Source organism: Scardinius erythrophthalmus, assembly GCF_964197995.2.
Source record: "Scardinius erythrophthalmus genome assembly, chromosome: 7".
In the NCBI taxonomy this organism is placed as follows: domain Eukaryota; kingdom Metazoa; phylum Chordata; class Actinopteri; order Cypriniformes; family Leuciscidae; genus Scardinius; species Scardinius erythrophthalmus.
In genome coordinates, this window is record NC_138227.1 from 30,432,343 (window position 1) to 30,456,081 (window position 23,739).

Genomic DNA, 23,739 nt, shown 5'->3' on the forward strand with positions numbered 1-23,739 from the left:
AAATAAACAACAACTGTGAAATATTGAAACAAATGTAGTAATTGAATTTTCTTTCTGAAACCACAAAATGTAAAAAATTTCATAAAACAAATGTAAACAAATTCATAATGCTTTGCCTGTAAATGACAGTTTTATATTTACGGATAATGTTTTTAACTCGAGTGCAATATTGGAGGCTCTGACACTTTTTCCTATTAAATGACCTTAGCCAATCATAACAGTGGCCGTTTACTGACAAGCCTTAAAGAGATGTAGCACTTAAACCAAATGTGTGTGACAAAAGGTGGAAATAATCTTTTTAAATATATGACTCTATTTAAAAGTTAATCCGAGTGAAAATATAAAAATAATTACAAACAACATGTCAAGACCACTTAAATCTACAGTGTGGTCAAGTGCACAGACATGAAATATAAAATTGGTTGGTTTAAATACTTTTCTGCTCTCAGAATCAGTGTGTTTTGGCTCAATATTAATGTAAATGCAGTCAGTTCTGTCTCAAGTGAATGTAAACAGTAGGAACTAAAACAAATCTGTCTCTGGATCTGTCTTACAGTCAGGGCCGTTTGAAGGAATTTGGGGGCCCCAAGCAAAATGGACATGGAGGCCCCCCCTATAAAAAACATTATAATATGTAACCATATTCCGTCCGTTCGAAAAAAAAGTTGCACTAACTGTTTGTTACAAGCAGCATTTGCCGTCAAGCAGGTAGCTAACATAAACATATTTTTTCTAGCCTACCTGGTGCAAAATTACACCATTTGTACAAGACAAGTGGAGCTATTTTATCCAGTGTAATTTATCACTTACCACTAGGGGTGTAACAAAATTCACGGTTCGGTTCAATATGATACACTTGTGTTACGGTTTGGTACGTTTTCGATACAGCAAAAAGAAAGAAATGCCAGAGAAATTTCCTTAATTTATTTTGTTTCTTCTTTTTTTAATTAAAACTAAAATCATAAAATATGTTGTTTTTTTTTACTTTGAGCAATTCTGGAGCTATAATTGACTCTTCTTAGGAGCATATAAAACAAAACAGCTCCTTGGAAAAAATGAAATGTAATATTGTAGTAGTTTAATAAAGTAGTAATAAACAAATGTTTATTTTAGTTCAGATTAACATTTGAGGGCATTATATTCATAATGTCAAAATAAAACTGACGTAATGTTACTTGAAGGTATTATAGCCTACTATTCCTGCCAAACTATGTGAATGTTTTTCACTGGATCTCGCAGCGATGTTATTACTTCTGTGGCGAATTAAAATGCTTTCTTTACTGGATCTCTTATTAGCGCTGTGTAGCAACAGTGTCGCATGATCAAGATCGGCTCGCGCTGCACTGGTCCGAACCATAGACTGTAAAAAAATAGGTCCAAACTGATAAACGGTCCGTCAACCACACAATAATGAGCAGTTTCATTCCGCTTGCATTACGTTTGCCATTTGATGTTGGGCAATGTTGTGGTCGCACCGGCGTCATTATGAGCGCGCTCGCCACGCGCAACGCGCCTACATTTGAAATAACGAAATTTTGGTCGGCAGGAAAAATGGTCCGACGAACCGTTCAGTTTGAAAATGCGTACCGAAACCCGAACCAAAAGCCTTGTACCGACCGGTTAAATACGAATACGTGTATCGTTACACCCATACTTACGACTATCTTGTTTTTTCTTATCCTCCTCTTCCTTTTTCTTCACTCTTTTCTGGCTTCCTTAAGCATAATTCCGCTTCATGATGACTGCCGAGGAGTATGGAGTCAAAATAATGGCACATAGTTTTGCAAAAGAATAAAATATCGCAAAAGAAAATAAAGTTTTGCAAAACAAAAATAAAGTTTTGAGCCAAGAAAAAATGTTTTTTTTTTTTTTTTTTTCACAAAAATGTTTTGCTCACAAAAATAAAGAATGGCAAAGGGGGGGAAAGGTATATATATAAAAAAAAAGATTTGCAAAATACACAGTCAAGCGTGTGCTCGCAATACCGTTTTCCCTTTGCGCTGCACTTTTCTCTGCGTTTCTCTTCATGGCGCTGTTTTAACGTGGGGGTGGAGTCAAGGAACCCCGCAAAGTCACGTCACCAGCAGGAGACGCGGGCATTCCGGCTCTTTTTTGTGAGCCGGCTTTTTTGAATCAGCTCACTGAAAAGAGCCGGCTCTTTTGACTCACGAACGGCTCTTTAAAAAATATATATGTTTTAACCTATTTTTTACAGTATAACTTATTTTATAGTTTTAACTTGCTGAAAGTCCACCGCACAACTGTTCAACGTGAATATTCACATTTTTAATTGTCCATAACAACCCAAAAACTTGTCTGCTTGCCTTGCACATCTAATTAATGGGCAAAGTTATGACTGACTATTTTTCTTACTTTATTTTTTATTTAATTTTTTATGTGGATGTTATTGAGCTTGTAGAAGTTCAGCTCTTGCATTCTTCTGAACATCTTGCGCTGCCATTGCCCGATGTCATTTCTGAGTCATATCAGACCATAATCTGTCTCTCTTTTAAATGCCTATTCCACGAGTGGTAGGCTACAATTGGCTGTTTTAAAATATAAAATTTAACTAATATCGAAACAAAATACCCCAGGCAGTCTCATCTACGAGACGCTTAGGCCTCCTCCAATACTGACAGCTAGGCTCATAGCTTGCAGATTTGCTTAGTGGCAAACTTTTTTCATTTGACTGGTTCAACCTAGCCTGGCTCCGCCCTCCTACGTACTTCCGCTCAATTTCATTTTACTTCAGTACTACGTCTGGGACTGCTGTATATTCTTAGGTTTCCAGAAACCAATTTTTTGTAGGACCAATCAGCGAACAGAGGGAGTGGCTGAGAACGATGACGTTGATGTAGTGCGTCAGTTTGAGTTGGAGTAATGGCAGCGGAGAAAGATGTGAGAAAAGCTATTCGGTCCGTTGTTGCAAAACTGCCGAATATACAGAAGTTAAAGCCGGAGCAAGAACAATGTTTGCTAAGTTTTGTTGGTGGCCATGATGTTGTGGCCCTCCTCCCCACGGGGTTCGGGAAAAGTTTGATTTTCCAGCTCACTCCGCCTAGCACTAGAAGTGCCAGAATTCCATAACTACTAGAACTGCCGCAAGCGGTCATTTTGATCGCTATTCAAAACTCTATGGGCCCTATCTTGCACCCAGCGCAATTGAATTTGTACACCGACGCATGTATCATTCCTATTTTGCACCCGCGCAAAGCGCGCTTTTCCCTCCACAGAAGCACGTCACTAAACTAGGGAATGAACTTGCGCTCACTGGGCGGTTCAGCGCAAAAAAGGAGGCGTGTTCCAGCGCAAACGTTCCTTCATGCTATTTTGCAGGTTTAGAAAACAATTGCGCCACTAACCAGGAAAAAATAGTTTAAAGTCAGTGGCGCGTTGCGCATGTTATTCATATGCTATTTTAAGGACGCATGCTTGGCAATAATCAATGTAGCGTGTGCACAACGCGCATACACTTTGATTCTCTCATCTACACAGAAGCAGCAGTTTTCATTTTTGCAAATCATACATTATAACGATAGATAGATAGATAGATAGATAGATAGATAGACAATTTATTATAAAAGCATACATCTAGCTTACACATTTACCCAAATTATCATACGCCTTTTTAACCGAAGTTAATTTGGGTGGGTTTCTCCATCCCCATACAATGCCACTTCTCTGTCTTTACGGCTACTGGCGTGCACCTGGCAAATGCGCTGTTATAATAGCAATCCGCCATGTAACAAGCACATCTGCTCTTAAAGGGAATGTGAGATGTCGCTCTGATTGGTTTATTTCACGTTATGTCCAAACCACACCTATGACTAATGAAGCTACTTCAGACCAACCCATTTTAGATTTGCGCCTGGCGCATGAGTCATTTATCCCGCCGGGAAAATAGCAACAGTGCCAAGACCCGCCCACAAAGTTACTTGCGCTTTGCGCTTTGACACTTGCGTTTCAGATCGTTAAAATAGGGCCCTATATCTTTAATGATAAATCCCCAATAGAGAGATTAATGCATTTATTGTATTAGGATGTCTTTTAAAAACAAAACAACACCAAACTGTACATTTAAACAAGTTTAATTATAATTTATAAATAAATAATATTCGTAGATGCCCTGAACAAAATGACGGATGTTTTCATGTTTCCACTGTTCGATCGCGCCCGCCAACAGACACACACACACACACACACACACACACACACACACCATATTCCAGCATTGCAGCCTGTTCATTATAGCCATAATAAAATATAACTTTTCAATATACTTTCACTTTCGCTTATAAAGCATTTCATTTTGGCTTTAGTTATTTTTTCATTCTTGTTCTGTTCTGAATATCATTACATTTAAATGATTTGTTTTTGAATATGTTTAGTGTATTTTTACCACATTTTATTGTTGCGTATATTGGTATAATAATACCGCGAAATTCAGTGCGGTCAATATGACCGTTTATGGCCGAAATAGGTAAATATATTCATTTGTTTGTTTTTTTTGCCTTAGGGCCTATGTGTAATTTACATAGGTAATTTATATGAAAAACATTTTAAATGAAAATACAGACACTTTTAGGAAAAGTCAGGTACCAGCAGGATTGTATTTATTTTTTCAACAAAGTTATTGCAGATATAAAATTCAAAACGGTCAATATGACCGCCATGGCAGTTCTAGTGCTAGTGGTGAATGAGTTAGCTAAGGCGAACGATAGGGATGCAAAGCCAATAGTTGTTGTCATCTCCCCTCTTGTTGCACTAATGAAGGACCAAGTGAAGGAGGCAGAAAAGTTGTTTCCGTATCGCGCAGTAGCCTGGTGATCACTATACAGCATTTGCGCCAGATCCGAAACGACTGCAGCGGGGTATTGTTAATGATTAGACCCAGCTTCGACAGTTGACTGAATACATCACTGTCCTTAGTGTCAAATATACATTTAGAATTTACAATTGTTCCTTGAACTCTTAAATTCGATGAACAAAACCTGCAGTTCTCGTTGACAGACATCTTATTCTAAACATAATCCTCTGATCATTTGGACTTGTTGTTTCCGGCCGGTTTCGGCGCATGACATACGTCACGACCACACGTTAGCGATTGGCTATGGCAGATCCTGAGTGACTCTGGGCAGATCCAATAGTTTTGAACTTTAACAGAGAACCCGCCTACAAGGAAGTAAACGTTTCTCAATGGAGAGAGGCCAGACTCTCTGTACAAATGAAATGTACGAGAGTCTGGTAGAACCAGGCTAGGTTCAACCGCCACCCGCCCGAATTTAATTAAAATATTATTTTTCGTCACGTCACCCGCCCGATCCACGGTTTATCCGCATCTCTAGTGTGTGTGTGTGTGTGTGTGAGTTGGCTCGGCCCTCCCTCATGCAGTTTAATTGGTTGACATCGCGTGTATGATTGACAGGAACAGAATGTGAGAATGATCAGACAGTCGAAACAAATGTGCGCCTTTAGGCCTATATAATCATTTTTTTTGTTGGTCTTTGAATTAGTCAGTTATTTTAAATACAATTAAAATCATTCATTATTTCATTATTAGCCTACATAATGATTTAATTTTTTAAAAATAGAGTCGGCTCTTCAGATATGCGAGCCATTGACTGAAACGCAGAATAAAAGCAGAGTTGCAAATAACTTAGTAGGTGTGAGTATGGAAAATATGTTGCAGAGATAAAATAGGATTGCAGCTGTCATTGATTTTTGCAATTAATTATATCTTTCTTTTTGCAGTACTTTATTTTATTTTGCAAATCTTTATATATATATATATATATATATATATATATATATATATGTATATATATATATATACACTTTTCCCCCTCTTTGCCATTCTTTGTTTTTGTGAGCAAAACATTTTTTCTTTGCTCAAAACTTTATTTTTGTTTTGCAAAACTTTATTTTCTTGTGCGATATTTTATTCTTTTGCAAAACTATGTGCCATTATTTTGACTCCATACTCCTCGGCAGTCATCATGAAGCGGAATTATGCTTAAGGAAGCCAGAAAAGAGTGAAGAGAAAGGAAGAGGAGGATAAGAAAAAACAAGATAGTCGTAAGTATGGGTGTAATGATACACGTATTCGTATTGAACCGGTCGGTACGAGGCTTTCGGTTCGGGTTTCGGTACGCATTTTCAAACCGAACGGTTCGTCGGACCATTTTTCCTGCCGACCAAAATTTCGTTATTTCAAGGCGCGTTGCGCGTGGCGAGCGCGCTCATAATGACGCCGGCGCGACCACAACATTGCCCAACATCAAATGGCAAACGTAATGCAAGGTAATGCAAGCGGAACGAAACTGCTCATTATTGTGTGGTTGACGGACCGTTTATCAGTTTGGACCTATTTTTTTACAGTCTATGGTTTGGACCAGTGCAGCGCGAGCCGATCTTGATCAAGCGACATTGTTGCTACACAGCGCTAATAAGAGATCCAGTAAAGAAAGCATTTTAATTGGCCACAGAAGTAATAACATCGCTGCGAGATCCAGTGAGAAACATTCACATAGTTTGGCAGGAATAGTAGGCTATAATACCTTCAAGTAACATTACGTCGGTTTTATTTTGACATTATGAATACAATGCCCTCAAATGTTAATCTGAACTAAAATAAACATTTGTTTATAACTACTACAATATTACATTTCATTTTTTCCAAGGAGCTGTTTTGTTTATGCTCCTAAGAAGAGTCAATTATAGCTCCAGAATTGCTCAAAGTAAAAAAAAAAAAAGAAAAACACATTTTATGATGTTAGTTTTAATTAAAAAAAGAAGAAACAAAATAAATTAAGGAAATTTCTCTGGCATTTCTTTCTTTTTGCTGTATCGAAAACGTACCAAACCGTAACACAAGTGTATCATATTGAACCGAACCGTGAATTTTGTTACACCCCTAGTGGTAAGTGATAAATTACACTGGATAAAATAGCTCCACTTGTCTTGTACAAATGGTGTAATTTTGCACCAGGTAGGCTAGAAAAAATATGTTTATGTTAGCTACCTGCTTGACGGCAAATGCTGCTTATAACAAACAGTTAGTGCAACTTTTTTTCGAACGGATGGAATATGGTTACATATTATAATATGTTTTTTATTGGGGGGGCCTCCATGTCCATTTTGCTTGGGGCCCCCAAATTCCTTCAAACAGCCCTGTGTACACCCTGTCACATAGCAGCTTTCAGACAGTGTTCTGTTTTTTTTGTTATAAGTCAGAAATGACAAGGAGGCAGCTTCACACAGTACAAAGTCAGATTTGTATTGGTTTTCAGATTATGTGGCTCTGTCTCTATGTGTTGTTTTTGTTTTGTTGGTGTGAGCACATGGCTTGTACCCACCTGTCCTCCCTCATTACTTGCCTTGTTTGCTCCCATTATATTTAATAAATATTCTCCTTGTGTTTGCAGTCTTGTGCGAGTTCGTCGTCAAATGTACCCCTGGTGTCCTGTCCTGCCAGATCCCGTTTGCCTTTCCAAGTCTTGCCTTGTCCAGTTACTGGTCTTGTTTTCCCCCCACAGGGTAGTTTTAGTTTGTTTTTGTTTTATTTTATTTTAGAATTAATAAAAGCCCTTAACCTCTCACTTTATCCCTTCACCCCAACTATGACACCCTCCCCCTGTTTGTTTTTTTGAGCAGTAGGATCATATAAAACATGTAATACAAAATTGGTAACACTATATAATGTTTCATTATTAACATTAGTAAACTACATTAGTTCACATGAACTAATAATGAATTGCACTTCTACAGCATTATATTAATCTTTGTTAATGTTAATTTCAACTTTTACTAATATATTATTAAAATCAAGTTGTATTTGTTAACATTAGTTAATGCACTGTGAACTAACATGAACAAACAATGAACAGCTGTATTTGTATTAACTAATGTTAAAGCCACACCGTGGACTTTGTGACCTAAAGAGTTGACGCATACGAGTTATTTTAAATGATTCCTCAGGCCAATATACAGCGTTTGACACTATTAATGCTCCGAGCGGGGCTGCCCTCTTGAAATACCGCCTATGTAAGTTTGGAGGAGACGGACCGTCGTTGAACAGGTCATGTGACCTGGAGAACGTATCGCTTTACGGCCGTCACGTGACCATAGGCTCTGATATACTGTCTTCTAGACTTTTGCGACAGTGCTGCGGCGCTTGTGGCCTCTAGGTGGCGCTCGACGTGAAAGTTCCAGGGCTAGTGCCCCTAGCGCCCGCAAAAGTTCCGCGGTGTGGCTTTAACAAAGATGAACAAATACAGTAACAAATGTATTGCTCATTGTTAGTTCATGTTAATTGTTAGTTCATGTTAGTTCATGTCACTAATGTTAACAAATTAAACCTTACTGTAAAGTGTTACCCTAAAATGAATATAAATTAAAAAGTATACAAGTATATAAAATTACAAAATAAACATTCATCAATTAGTACATTTTTACTTTTAATACTTAAGTCAAGTACTTTAAAAAATTAAGTACTTTTGTAATTGTACTCCAATAAAATTGAAAAAGAGTACTTAATATTTTACTGGATAAATATTTTAATAAGAGTATCTGTACTTTTACTCAAGTACTTGATATGTATACTTCGTCCACCACTGGTAATGAATAGTAATCTGACCAACTTTTTTACGGAGTGTCTATTTACACTAAATGCAAATAGCCAGCCTTGTTGGCAGAGGCTATTTACACTAACTCCGCCCACTGACATCTGGTTGGGCCAGACAAAATTACGTAAGATGCTGCAATGCGAACAGTAGCAGTAGAATAGGTGTAATGCGCGAGGCAGAAAGCTGACGCAAATCAACCCGTGGTCGAATACGCCTTTTGCTGAACTCGCTCTACTCCCTTTTCCCATCGCAAATCAGACTGAAACGCCATTTATTTTCAATAAAAAAGGGTAGATGTACAGTATGAAGGGCTTTATTGTCCCAATAAGGCGGAATCTATTTAATAATATTAAGTAATTTAATAATTTACACTCTTTATCATTATTGCATACAGTTTAATGTACAAAAACACTCAGATGCAAATAGTATATGCCACTATTTTTTAAGTATAAATAGCATCTAACTACTATTTACACTTATTGCAAAGAAAATACTGCTATTTTAAATACTGTGTAAATATAATCTATTGCTATTTGTACTTAGTGCAAATACTACTTAATGCACTTAATGCAAATAGCTGCTGCCTTTTTTTTTATTTATTCATCTTTGTTCAAAAGTTGTTGTGAACTAAATGTCGACCCAAATTTTGTTCAGAGGCTGTATCTCAGCCAAACTTTGATCAATAAATATGAAACTCAGTAGGCTTAAACACCATGATCTGAGGGTCCATGCCAAAGTTCGGCCATCTACGGGTCATGAGATATGAAAAATGGGTATTTTTTCTCATAACTTTTGAACAGTTTGTCAGAAAATCAGGATACTGGTGCCTATGGATTCCTTGTGTCACACTGATTTTTGACAGGATCAGACAAACCAAAATCTTAAAACAGATTTGACATATTGACAAAATTTGGTAGGGTTCATTGACAGCATGTCCTGAAGGTATCTGAGAAGTTTGAACACAGCGCCACCTAGTGTTCCATAGATATGTTTTTTGCAATAATATTTTCTTTGTGTCATAACATTCCTTGGTTTATGCCGATATGTCATTTTTCATTTTCCATCATTTTGTTTCTCCGCCATATTGAAGTAAATTAAAACGTTTTTTTTTTTCACTACTCCTTCAAATCTTGTCCAATTTTGTCCAAAATCAGCTTGGATGATCTTTGGACCAAGACGCACAGAAATGACTGAACAGATTTTTGATATTCACTACCATTCCTGAGAAATACCTCTCCAAATTTGACTTAACATGTTAGCTTAACATGCTAACCATATAATTCTAACCATTCAATGTGGCTCTTCAACTATCAAGCTATGTTAACAGTTAACATGCTAAGTAATGCTTTGGTCTGCTCATTCTTTCCTTGAAAGCTCTCTTCAGCAGCCTGGGGAATGTGCGTCAACTGAGTGGCAAAACTTGTTAAGCCACGAGCCCCGAACCTTTCAGGTTATGGGTTTCGAATCCTGTGTGGCACATGCCCAGACCACAAAAGATGCTGTAGCCAGAAATGGTACAAGAAGATTAATCTATTACAGACATTGCTTCTTTGAAGAGAAGCAATGTCGGAGAATTATCTAATCTGAACGTATTAAATATAACATGCGGTGCAATTATATACAAAAATCTTAATAGCATTTTGTGTTTTGAGATTCACATTGTAGAGCCTTTTACTGTTCTTAATTTTTCTCTTGTGGCCTATACGTATAGTGAAAAAACGAGAAGAGAAGTATTTTGTGTTAAACAAGTTGTTTTTTTTAAATGGGGAGTAAGCTAATCTAATATCTTTTATTATCATCGCAGCCATCAGTTATGTGGTGATGCGCTATGAAATTATTGTGGGGCAAAGTAATTGTAGGTAGTTTTAATAATACTATTTAATAATACAATTAGCATAATTAAAATTACAATAATAATCATTCAGATCATCGCAGGAGGGGTGACGCCAGGCCTCACACTGTTTTTGGAAATGAAAACCACATTTATTTCTCAAAATGTTTTGGCTATACACCAGCTTACAGTAGCGACTCAAATACTTTCTGTAAAGTAGGATGTACGCAAATGAATCTCACCTGAGCTGTGAGATGTAGGGCAGACACTGGAGGAATCCCCTCACTTCACTCTCTTCATCTGTCCAGTCTATCAGCTCTACTGGTTTCTTCTCTGTTTGGAGTTTCAGCACTTCTAGGAGGATGGAGCTCTTTCTCTCTGAGAGCTTTATAGACCAAACTATTGATGACAATGGAATCAGATGCAGAAAGATCAGCAAAAAAAAAAAAAAAGTTGATAACTATATTGATTTAAAAGTGTCACTCATGTCTCACCGTCAACCGGTACTGGTGTTTCCTCACTAGGTTTGCTGGTGACGTCCTCATAGACAGCAGAGACTCTGACTCTATAGCAGGTGCTGTGAGGAACAGTTAAAGTACATTCACACTGAGGTCCTTGTGTTAGTACTGATGACCAGCCCTCCAGTCCTGCTTCTTTATACTCAACCATATACCGCAGCACTGGACAATCTTCATCAGCTTCAGCTTTCAACCAGTCAAATCTGAGAGTGTTTCTGTTCAGTTTGTTCACTAAGGGTTTCCCAGGAGTTTCTGCAAGTGCTGTATGAAAGTTCATAATCTTGCTAAAGTTACTCATACAGCCCTTCTCAATAACCAAATACCTCAGCTGAAATCGTTTGCCTGATGTAAGTCCTGAAATAATGAAGGTTTCCTCAACAGATTTGGCATCATAAAAGATCTGTTTCCAAGTGTTGTTGTTCATTCCATCATCACCCAGAGCTCTGTACTCCACCAAATACCTCTCAATGCTTCTGTTTTGTCTATTATTAATTTTTAGGGATATGCTACAGTGTTTTATGTGAGATATTTGGATAAGATTTGGCTTTGTCTGAAGTTTCATATTTCGGCTTATAATCGTTCCAGCGTGGTAGAACTGCACACAGTGTTCTGGAAAACCATCATCAGGTACAAATGCAGCAATGAACTTGGTTTGCTTTGTATCTTCATTTGTGTCTTTGGCAGCAATGAACACTTTTAAGTCAGAAAATACTTTCTGACTTACACAAACGTGCTTTAATGACTGCACTGATTCTTCTAGCTTTATGCAATCAGGCATGGTCAATGTGCACTCTTTCATTAATTGAATGTGCTGCTTCAGAGCTGTGAGAAAATCTCCAGCCTCCATTGATGAAATAGTGAAGCAGAACACACTGCTCATCGAAGGATCATTAATGACATGCTGAAGCTCCTCCTGTGATCTCACAATAGTAATGTTCACTGCTCTGCACTCATTTAAAACTGCCAGCTCAGTTTTCTTCTTTTCAAGCCAATGATGTGTGTTCTCTGGATTGAATGGAGACTGAACACAGTTACTGATGAGTTCTTGAAAACTCTTCTCTCCTTCACCTTCCTTGACATTTATGGATTTAATAATCTCAGCAGCTTTTCTCTGAAACTCTGTCATGTACTCTTGTAGAAATTCTGAAAAGTTTTGAAATTGTTCTTCCAAAGCAGGAAACCAAGTAATCACAGTCAGATTATCATAGTCTGTTATCATGTCCTGACACACCCTGATCTGTTTTCTCAGATGTTCCAGAATGTTCTCAGCTCGATGCATCAAGTTTTCAATGACTCCACTCAGAGCAGCACACACTGAGCTCTTGTCCAGTTTCTTCAGAGGGTACAGCCAGACCTTCAGAGGAACTGCTCTCTCGCCTTTAGATCCAAGCAGTGTTGGTAGAGAACCGTAGATCTCCACAGCCTTATCAAAAGACACTGGACTCTTCCAATCACCCACATCAATGTACAGACTGCAGTCATATAAAATGCTGTTTGCCTTTTCAGTTTCATTAAGACTTGAGAACACATCTCTTGCACTGAGGGTGGTGGTGAGCTTCTTGATAACATTCTCCATTTCTGTATTTTTCTCTGTGCTGATTCTCTCATTATCAAAAACGAAGAAAGCTTGGGCTCCATAGAACACAGCGATGATCACATGTGTTGCTTTGGTTGCATTAATCACTGAGGTAGGAGCTCCTTCCTGTAACATTCTTTGGCTGATCATGTCGAGTCTGGTGGTGGTTTTATAGTGTAGTGTAAATCTGTCCTGATGTTGAGACTGAACTGGGTGATTCAGAAAGGCTGCAGCTCCATTTAGCTTCATGAGTCCACACAGAGCACTTACTCGTAACACAGGTGACATTTCAAATGCTTTGCATCTCTCCGGAAGGGAGTCATCTTCCATAACCTTTAGATGTGTTTTCGGTAGGGGCCAAGATATTCTGTTACTTGTTACAGTGTGGTTATCCCAAAGATTACCGTCTGTAAACACATTCACAGCACATTCTACTTTAATTTGACTTATTCGAAAAAATATTCAGTCCATCTACACATACAATATCAATTTACATCACAGAAGCCTAAGAGGAGGGAGTATGGAATTGTTTAAAAAATATCATAAAGTCAAAGAACATAACACTTTTATTTAACAAATTTAATTAGTTGCATCTTTTACTAAAGGACAAAATAAAAAATAAAAAATAAAAAATAGCACTGCAAAATGTAGGATGGAAAAGGGAAAATAACATGAACATGTACTTACAACATTTGAGCTTTTAAAATTATATCTGTTTTAAAATAGTATTATAATATTATGTATTATAATAAGCTAATAGTCAGGGTAAATGAGTAAGATAGACCAACCTGAAATAAATGATTCATTCCGATAGTCATACAACATTCCAAGATCCAAAGGACGACCAATTGCCGTAATCTCAGTTACATCCATAGGCAAATCTGTGAGTAATTTGGGGGGGGGGGGGGGGGGAGTGCACAGTATTACATTTAGATCACAGCTATTTTAGAAAAGCCCTTGAAAAACATTATTAAACAAGCCTTTTGAACCATGATATATACAGAAAGATTACAGCACATCTCTTTGACTGGATTACAAGACACCATAGTAAACATTACACCCTCTTTCCCAGTAATATTTCACAAACTATATGTTTAAACTCATAACAATAAACAAATGTAAAAGCAAATAAAAGATACTGTACAAACTTTTAAAATATGTTTTCTTGTTTTCTGGAATTTCCAAATTGTGCGGCCATTCACTGATTTCAACATAAGAAGCAAATCATAATGTTCAGTAAAAAATAATTAATCTGAGGTAATGTCATGAAGTCGAGCCAAGATTGTGATATCTGATAACAAATTTCATTTCAAATTATACTATTTATATTTACTCATTATGAGATGCTTTTATCCAAAGTTACTTACAAATAGAAGCTATTTCTATTTATTACTTGAAAGGATGTCAATTATCAAGGTCGCTAAAATAAAGTTACAGCTAAAATAATCCAATTGTGATACTTATGAGAACTTTTGTAAATAAGCTTGTAAGAGGAGTGCCAGTCATACCATTAGAGGAAAATCCACTGTAGAAGCACTTAGTAGGGTTCAAATTTTCAGCCTTTTCATCCCTTGAAAACTAAGCAAAAAAAAAAAAAAGATATCTGAATATTGTCAGAAAACCTAGTAATATGTTTGTGTTTGTGCTGTAAATATCTCTTTGAGGTAACCACCACATTCAGAAAATGTTCTCAACGCTCTGATTTCTTCATTTACCTCTTCGATGACTCTGACTTGAAGCTCTTTGATCTCCTTGATGTCCTTACTGACTTGTATTGACATAGTAGCCTAAACAAAGTAGCATCAGTAGTTTAAGCTAAGTTACAAAACAAACTCAGCAAATAAAGTTATAATAAAAATAAAATACACATTCAAAAGTCAATACAACTCCAAGGTCACCTGTGTGAACAAAAAAATTAAACACTCTCACTAATCAATGAAGTGGTCTGCACTGCACAATAAATATATTATTCGCACTGTGTCTACGCTATGTTGATTCGGACGGGACTAGTTTAACATGGAGAGGTGGGGTACAGTAATAATTACCAGAGCTTCTCTGTGATTTTAGTCCCATCCAAATGTGCCATCTCAGTAATCATTACGGACAATGTCAGTAAAGATTACGGCGACTTTTACCTCAGTAAAAAGGTCCGGAAAAATTACCTCAGGTAATATTAATCCCGTGCAAATAGACCCGTAAATATGTGCGTAAATATTTAGTCATTTCCTGTTTAAAAGTAGTTTTCCGGGTTTTCAAGTATGGAGATGCTTGAAAAAGCATTCAGTTGCGTTCTAGACGCTGGGACAAGTCTGTGGCAAAATTCAAGTGTTTTCCACATTCAGATCAGAAAGAAGATCGAAAGCACTTGTTGGAGGCACGAAACATCTTTTAGCGTTAGGTAAGTGCCAATTACCAACACAATCCAATCTGAAGTTAATTAATACATCGTTCGACCGGACATAGCGGTATAAATGTAGGCTATGTGTTTGCACACGTGATATCAGGAAGCAACGTAATACGCACATGACGACAGGAGGGTGACGGCGATGCGCAAATCGAGTTACTCCTCCCACTTCTGCTAGTTTTACTGAGATATCTTATCCCGTGCAAATTGGCCATTAATATTACAGACATCCTGTGGTAAAATTACATTACTCCATCTACCCTTTTAAAGTTAATCCCGTCCGAATCGGTCTTTAGATTGCAGAACACTGCATGAACAAACAGTCATTCAGCTTGCATTATAAAACTCTGGTGATTTGATTTCTCAGAGCCTGTGGACATGTATCATGATGCTTCTTTTTGAGTATGAGGTGATGTTTCTTCAGCTGTTTTAATGTGCCACCATCCCACCGTCAGGCTGCTTAAACCTAAATTATTAGGAATGCTTTGTCATTACTGATTGGCTTATGGACTCGGATTAGATATTGCTCTGATTGTTCATTGCATTCATGCACTCAACAACCAAGTCTGTGACTGGTTACAATCTAAAATGTTTTCAATAGAAACCGTTTATGTAGAAAAAAGATCAAAATCAGAATGCAGTAATCTGCATGTTTCATGATTAGTTAATCAAGGACCTGTAACTGTAATCACAATTATTTTTAATTTAAATATGCAGCCCCTGTAGATATTTATTCTGCCATAAATTTCTATGTAATTTTACAATCACCTCCACCAGGTTGTGCCTCTGCAGTGCTGGTACTGTGTAGTGTTGTCTGATGTGCGTCTCACAGTAAGACACAGTGCAGGTCAAACAGGATTTAACAGCTTTGAGCTTCTTCTCAGTGCAGATATCACAGGGCACATCTTCAGGTCCAGCGTAACAGTGAGCAGGAAGGGCAGGACTAAATCCTGCCTTCTGGAGTTCCTCAATCAGTTTAGACAAAGCAACATTTACACTCAACACTGGACAACTTCTGAACCTCTTTCTGCACTGAGGACAAGCGTAACCTCCAGCTTGAGTTGGTTTGCTCCAGTAGATCTCAATGCAGTGTTTGCAGTAACTGTGTCCACAGGGGATGGAAACTGGATCTTTAAAGACCTCTGTGCACACTGGGCACTTGTAGTGATCCTCTTTCAGCAGAGTGGCTGAAAGTGTGCTGTGGAAACATATTTGGTTATTATTTTCAACTGTAATGCAAAGATTGTAAACACAGTATAAAATTTAAAAGTAAAAAAAAAAAAAGTAAAAACAAGAAGATATCGGTGTGCCTAAACCTTCAGTGTATAGTGCCTACAATTTGATATTACAAAATGAGACACTTAAAACAACATTGTAAATGCACAAGAGATATGCTATGAAAACAAGCACAGTACAGCAAGAAAGCTGACTTTAATCCCCTGACAATGTAAGTTCTCATACTTCTCTTCCACGTAACTTTGCGCTCCACTGTTGAACGCAATGGGTCTACCCATTGACTGTTCACTCTTTACAGACAGGAGTGAGGGTGCTGGAGATGCTGCTTCATCTGGTCTCAGACTGTAAGAGTAAAAGCATAGTTGTTTGATTTGTTATTAGGACCTCTAATCTACATACAAGCTCATAGTGTTAACATAAGTACAGTAATTCAGTACAAAGTTGATACTGAAAATGTAAACAAAAATGTAACGATGGCGGTCTTTCTGCAGTACCGATTACAATTCAACACATACAATTACAATTCTTATACAGATTCAGATACAATTCTTTAAATTTACAGTTTCAGTGATTAAAAAAGGAATGCTCTTTGCTCACGTTTTTGCTTATATCACTCATATTTAGAAGTTTTATTTTTCATGTTGCTAAGAGGATATGTGTTCAGCAAAATTTCAGGAGTGACAAACAAATTTTGTGATGTCACTGGTTTCATGTATGTGTAGAGTGTTTAGCACCACCTGTTGATTGTGTGGAGAAAGCAGACAGCCCACTTAATTTTTCCTGTTTTCCTATTGGTTGGGGTTGGTCACATGGTTGGTCTTAGGTGAGACCAGCCATTTTAGAAGTATGTTTGGCATGGCAAGAGGCTTCAGTTGGGCCTCTGGTGAATCTGCAGCATCTGCCTGAGTTGAGCCTTGAAGAAGCTATGTTTGTAAGTAGACCTGACATATTTAATGTTTGTGAATGGTTAGGGCTGTATATTTAGTCATGATTTATTGTATGATAAGATATATAACTGCCGTCTGCTTTCACATGCAACATTTAGCTCATGGTATTGAGTGTTTGTGACTGATATAACTGTAAACTGAAAGAAAGTTTTCTTGTGTTTTTAGTTTCACAAAGTAAGTGGAAAAGCACTGTAAAAACAAGTGATGAAGACAAACAAGTAAAAGAATTTAACTTTACTTCAACATCCTTGTCATCTTTAATCATTGAGTGCCCAGTACACCTGTTTAGCTGTCTGTCACTTTGTGGAGAGTACGCACACAGTGGACAGAACAGTGAAAAAACAGCATCACAGCGGGCTCAGCACAGCTATTCTTGCAAAGAAAGACATTACATCATTGCTCTGCTCCATCTTAACTGCATCTTAACACTGAAAAAGAATGTGTGAAGCTTTTACAAGATGGATAGCAAGGCAAATGAAGAAGAGCAGCAGAGAGCTAAATCTCAGAATTCATCTGCAAAGTCATTCGAGACCAGATCTGTTGCTAGTTCTTCCAGCAGATCTTCTTCAAGCAGGTCTAGCAAGTCATCAGCAAGCTTATTGGCAGTTGAAGCTCGTGCCAAAGCTGAAGCAGTTCTTGCTCGTTCTACATTTGTGAAAAAAGAAACAGAGCTCATGATGGAAAAAGGCTCAGCTAAAAGTAGAAGAGGCACGCATGGAGGCTGCTCTAGCCACATTAAAGCAAGAAAAAGAAGTTGCAGCTGCGCTAGCTGAGGCAGAGATTCTGGAGTCAGCTGCAGCAGAAGTGGAATCTAAAGCAGACTCCAAAGAAATTGATATTGTAATTCCACATGACTCTGCAGAGAAAAGAACAAGTGATTATGTGGAATGTCATTCAAAAATGCTCTCCAGTCAGCAGTCTGTGCCCCATCGTGAGACTCGTATTGGATTTAATCTTCATCCTGATGTTACTTGTGCGGCGACACACCAAGACACCAACCAGCAATCCATTCATACAGGTGGAGATGGAGCAGCCCGCTCCAACATGCATCCTATGAATCAGCCAGCTACACAATGTCGTCCTAGCATCCATCCACACAGTTTTTCAACTATGAAGGTACCTCCGCCTCTTACTCCTTCACCTTGGATGCGACAGGCAACACAATCATCTACTCATGACCATGCAACTGTCAGTGAATTTGCTATTTATATGGCTTGCCGTGAGCTTGTGGATGATTAAATTTGATGACCTTCCAGAAAATTATTGGAGTTGAAAGTCAACCTTTATGAACGTCATACAAGGATTAAAACTCACCTGCACTGAAGAGCTTGACCTTCAGCCAGGCATTCATATAATATTTTAATCTTACAGTTAAATCCGGTCTCTACTTCATAAACGCCAGAGGAGAACTGGCCCCCGACTGAGCCTGGGTTCTCCCAAGTTTTTTTTTTCTCCATTAGGTCACCTGATGGAGTTTTTCGGTTCCTTGCCACTGTTGCCTTTGGCTTGCTCAGTTGGGGATACTTAAATTGATTAATTGATTCAACAGTGCTATTGATCTGCATTACCAAACGTACTACATGTAAACGATGTACTATTTTATTTAATACTGTGAAGCTGCTTTGATACAATCTGTATTGTGAAAAGCGCTATATAAATAAAGTTGACTTGACTTGACTTGACTTCTAATTAAGTGGCTTGGCCCTCAGTCATCGGAGCATGTCAAGAGAATTAGATCTGTTAATGTGAATGACCCCGTGGCTGGGCTCAACATGGCATGGATACGTTTGGAAGAGTGCTATGGGTCACCTGAAAGAATAGAGAGGGCTCTTCTGGAGAAACTCGAAAAATTTCCCAGGATCAGCAACAAAGACCCCCTAAAGCTGAGACAGCTTGGTGATTTATTGAGGGAGCTGGAGTCAGCTAAACTTGAAGGTTATTTGTCTGGACTCGCAATCCTGGATACTTCTCGAGGTGTTAACCCCATTGTGGAGAAGCTGCCATACGGGGTTCAAGAGAAATGGATGACACAAGGTAGTTTGTATAAGCTGGAATACAATGTTCAGTTTCCACCATTTTCATTCTTTGTAGATTTTGTTTGCAAAGAAGCCCATATCCGTAATGATCCAAGTTTCACACTTAGTTCATCTACTGGGTTGTCAACAATGAAATCAGACAACTTAGCAAAAACATACACAAACTTAAAAGGCCATGTTTCAGCCCACAAAACAGATATTACAACAACACTAAACACCAGTAAGTTGGATAATGATAGGCTGTGTCCTATCCACAAAAAGCCACATGCCCTTAAACGATGCAGAGGTTTCCGAGCCAAAACACTTGAAGAACGCAAAGCATTTCTAAAGGAGAGAGGGATTTGCTTCAAATGCTGCTCATCAACCGATCATAGAGCTCAAGACTGTAAAATAGTGATTCACTGTAAGGAGTGTGACAGCAACAGACATGTTACAGCTTTACATCCAGGACCAGCTCCATGGACTACACAAGAGCCAGATATAGAGCATGGCGGGGAGAGAAGGGAAGAGGCCTCTCCAAGTATAACTTCCAAATGCACTGCGGTTTGTGGTGAGGCCAACAGCTCTCGTTCCTGTTCTAAGATCTGTCTTATAAAAGTGTATCCTGTGGGCCAACCAGATCGATCAATAAAAATCTATGCAGTTCTTGATGATCAGAGTAATAGGTCTCTTGCTCGGTCTGAGTTTTTCGACTTGTTCAATCTTGGGGGTGTAGAGTCTCCCTATACTCTGCGCACATGTGCTGGAGTTACAGAGAAGTTAGGAAGAAGGGGGACTGGCTTCATTGCTCAATCACTGGATGGAAGTATTAGTGTTCCTCTTCCCACACTCATAGAGTGTAACTATATGCCAGAAGATAAGATGGAAATACCTACGCCTGAGGCTGCTAGACACCATCCTCACCTTCAGTCTATGGCTCATCTCATCCCTGAATTTGACAATGATGCACAGATTCTCCTTCTTCTCGGCCGTGATATCCTATAGGTCCATAAGGTTTAGAGATCAGCGTAATGGACCAAATAATGCTCCTTATGCGCAAAGATTGGATCTTGGCTGGGTGATCATTGGAGATGTCTGTCTGGGTGCAGCACACAAGCCGATAGAACTTAGTGCTTACCGGACCAATATCCTGGAAAATGGCCGGCATTCCTATCTAAGTCCATGTCCAAACCATCTCATTTTAAAAGAGATATTTCCTGTTGGGACGAAAACAAAGCCACTTAGTTGGTCAAGTCAAAAAAGCTCTGACTTTGCTGACAGCCTACCAGCCTGACCAGCATACTGATTATGATTCCTTAGGGGCAAAAATATTTGAAAGGACAGAGGATGACCACAAATTTTCTCTATCCATTGAGGACAAGCAGTTCATTGGATTGATGGAAAAGGAGATGTTCATAAATGATGGAAACAGTTGGGTGGCCCCCCTTCCTTTTCGTGTGCCAAGGCCTCGCCTACCTAAGGCCGGCTACACACTGGCTGCGTGGCGTAAGCGTCTCAGCTGCGTGGCGTGTCCGTTTTTATTTCGGCTCCCATGTTAACAGGTTAGAGCTTGCACACTGCCTGCGTGACACGCGCGTCTCAGGCGCGGCTCGAGCCGCGCGGAAAACGCGTGCCTGCTAGAAATAGAACCGACGCCTATTTTTCACGCGACACGCAAGCGTCTTGGAAGCGTTTCCAGGCAAAATTGAATAGGAAAAGATGTTTATATGACATTTTGACACGAATACATATTAATAAATGTCATTTTGATGTTTGAAAGTGTCTAGGGTTTGACATAAATGCAAATATAAATGCAATTTAAAAAAAATATTATCGATTTTCAAATACTGCACCTGTCAATACAGAACGAAATATTCTATAGTCTATATTGCCGTCAACACTGCCGACGTTGTCTTTGCTGCTATATATTTATGTTTAACATGAAGTATAGGCCTTCCACAACTCTCTCCCCATGTCACCAATATGTCACCTAGCAGCAGCAGCGCCGCGTCAGACACGCTTCTGGTGTGCAAAGACAGAAAACGCGACGCAGCCGCCATGCATCTGACACGCTTCAGAAACGCCACGCTCACGCCACGCAGCCAGTGTGTAGCCGGCCTAACAATAGAGAACTTGCATTAATCCGCTTTACCAATCTCTGTCAAACTCTGGATATAAAGCCTGAAATGAAGAGTCACTTTTTGGCTTTCATGCAAAAGATCTTTGAGCAAGATCATGCTGAATTGGCACCTCCTCTGCAAGATGGAGAAGAATGCTGGTACCTTCCCAGTTTTGGAGTGTACCATCCACGTAAGCCTGGTCAGATACGGGTTGTTTTTGATTCCAGTGCCCCACACCTTGGTGTCTCCTTGAATGATGTGCTGTTGACTGGCCCAGACTTAAACAACAGCCTGCTAGGAGTATTAATGCGGTTTAGGTCTGAGGCAGTAGCCTTTACTGCAGATATTGAACAGATGTTCCATAGCTTTGTCGTCAGGGAGGACCATCGGAACTTTCTCAGATTCTTATGGTTCAAAGACAATGACCCAACTAAAGGTGTCTTGGAATACAGGATGAAAGTCCATGTATTCGGCAATCGGCCTTCTCCAGCAGTTGCAATTTATGGTCTACGCCAAACAGCCACATATGGAGAAGATGAATTTGGAGAAGATGTGAGGCGATTTATACACAGGAACTTCTATGTTGATGATGGACTTAAATCACTGTCATCTGCAAATGCGGCCATCAATCTCTTGAAAGCTGCTCAAGGTATGCTTGCAATTTCAAACCTCAGGCTCCATAAAATTGCATCTACCTGTTCAGTCGTCATGCATGCCTTTCCACCAACTGACCATGCAAAGGAACTAAAAGATCTGGACCTTGACATTGAGTCACCTCCACTACAACGCAGTCTTGGATTAAGCTGGAACCTGGTACATGACACATTCACATTTTGTGCGGCTGACAATGACAAACCGTTTACAAGAAGAGTCCTCTCAACCATTAATAGCCTTTTTGATCCACTTGGGTTTGTCGCTCCTATTACCATTCAAGGGAAGTTGTTGCTGAGGCAGCTCACCAGTTATGATGCTATTGATTGGGATGTTCCGCTCCCAGCTGAAAATGAGGCAGAGTGGTCAACTTGGAGAGATTCTCTACAAGAGCTGGCACAGTTTGAAACTCCTCGAGCCTACACTGCATTCTGTTTCCACCGCTCATCATACTGAGGTTCACGTCTTTTCAGATGCTTCTGTAAAAGCCATAGCACCCGTATCTTATCTAAAGGTTGTAGACAAAGATCAAAAATGCCATGTAGGTTTCATTATGGGGAAAGCTAAGTTAGCCCCCTTATCAGTCCATACTATTCCCAGGCTTGAGCTTGGTGCCGCTCTCTTAGCAGTAGAACTTGCCGAATTGGTTATGAGTGAGTTGGATATTAAACCTAACAGTCTGCAGTTCTACACTGACAGTAAAGTGGTTATTGGTTACATCTGCAACGAAACCAGGAGATTTTATGTCTACGTGAGCAACAGGGTGGAAAGGATTAGGAAATCATCACATCCTGAACAGTGGCATTATGTCCGAACTGAACAAAATCCTGCGGATGTTGCTACCAGATTGGTGACTCCAGCTCAACTCGCAGACACCTTCTGGCTTACAGGTCCAGATTTCCTCTTATGTCTTGGGGAGACAGACACAACAGGGGAGATTAAGTATAACCTCATTGATCCAGAATCTGACAAAGAGGTCCGATGTCACACCACTGCAGTTATTGATCTCAAAAAAGGTCTTGGTTCACATCGCTTTGAAAGATTCTCTCGATGGTAATCCCTTATTAGAGGTATTGCCTCCTTGATTCATATTGTTCAGTCCTTTAAATCTGAGCGAGAGAGCAACACTCAAGGATGCAAGCATGCATATCATCTTGAGCCGCATATGCCCGATTTACTGGCTCGAGCAAAAGCAGTTGTAATTGGATGCATTCAAAGGGAAACATATCAGGTTGAGATTTCCTGTCTGGAGAGAGGAAGTCCTATACCAAAAAACAGTTCACTGAGGAAGCTTGATCCCACACTTGACAGCGATGGACTGCTGAGAATAGGTGGCAGACTTCACCATGCTCCAATTGAGATGGAAGAAAAACATCCTCTCATCGTTCCGGGTCGCAGCCATGTTGCTACTCTACTCATTAATCACTAGCACGAGAGAGTTAAACATCAAGGCAGAATCTTCACAGAGGGTGCTGTGCGTACAGATGGCTTCTGGATCATGAGATCAAAGAAATGCATTTCCAGCCTTCTGTATAAGTGCGTCATTTGCAGGAAACTCCGTGGTAGGATGGCAGAACAAAAGATGGTGAATCTCCCACCTGATCGATTTTGTACAGAACCCCCTTTTACCAATTTTGGTCTGGATGTATTCGGCCCCTGGAACATCTCCACTCACCGTACACGAGGACGTGCAGCAAATAGTAAAAGATGGGCAGTACTTTTTACATGCCCAAGTGTTCGTGCTGTGCATATTGAGGTGATAGAATCATTGGATACATCAAGTTTCATCAATGCGTTACGCCGCTTCTTTGCAGTGC

At 39.2% G+C, this 23,739-nt stretch overlaps 1 protein-coding gene across 1 annotated transcript in view; it reads right to left on the reverse strand.

Annotated features, from left to right (window-relative positions):
* The window catches only part of LOC308693793 (uncharacterized protein), a 101,999-nt gene that overhangs the window by 72,260 nt on the left and 6,000 nt on the right, over positions 1–23,739 (reverse strand). Inside the window, exons 6-12 of the mRNA XM_081370891.1 lie at positions 16,415–16,531; positions 15,722–16,151; positions 14,265–14,336; positions 14,058–14,127; positions 13,338–13,430; positions 10,950–12,956; positions 10,698–10,854 (exon numbers count right to left, since the gene is read on the reverse strand). Of these exons, the coding sequence (XP_081227017.1) occupies positions 10,698–10,854; positions 10,950–12,956; positions 13,338–13,430; positions 14,058–14,127; positions 14,265–14,336; positions 15,722–16,151; positions 16,415–16,531 (2,946 nt within the window). The remainder of the gene's footprint in view (positions 1–10,697; positions 10,855–10,949; positions 12,957–13,337; positions 13,431–14,057; positions 14,128–14,264; positions 14,337–15,721; positions 16,152–16,414; positions 16,532–23,739) is intronic.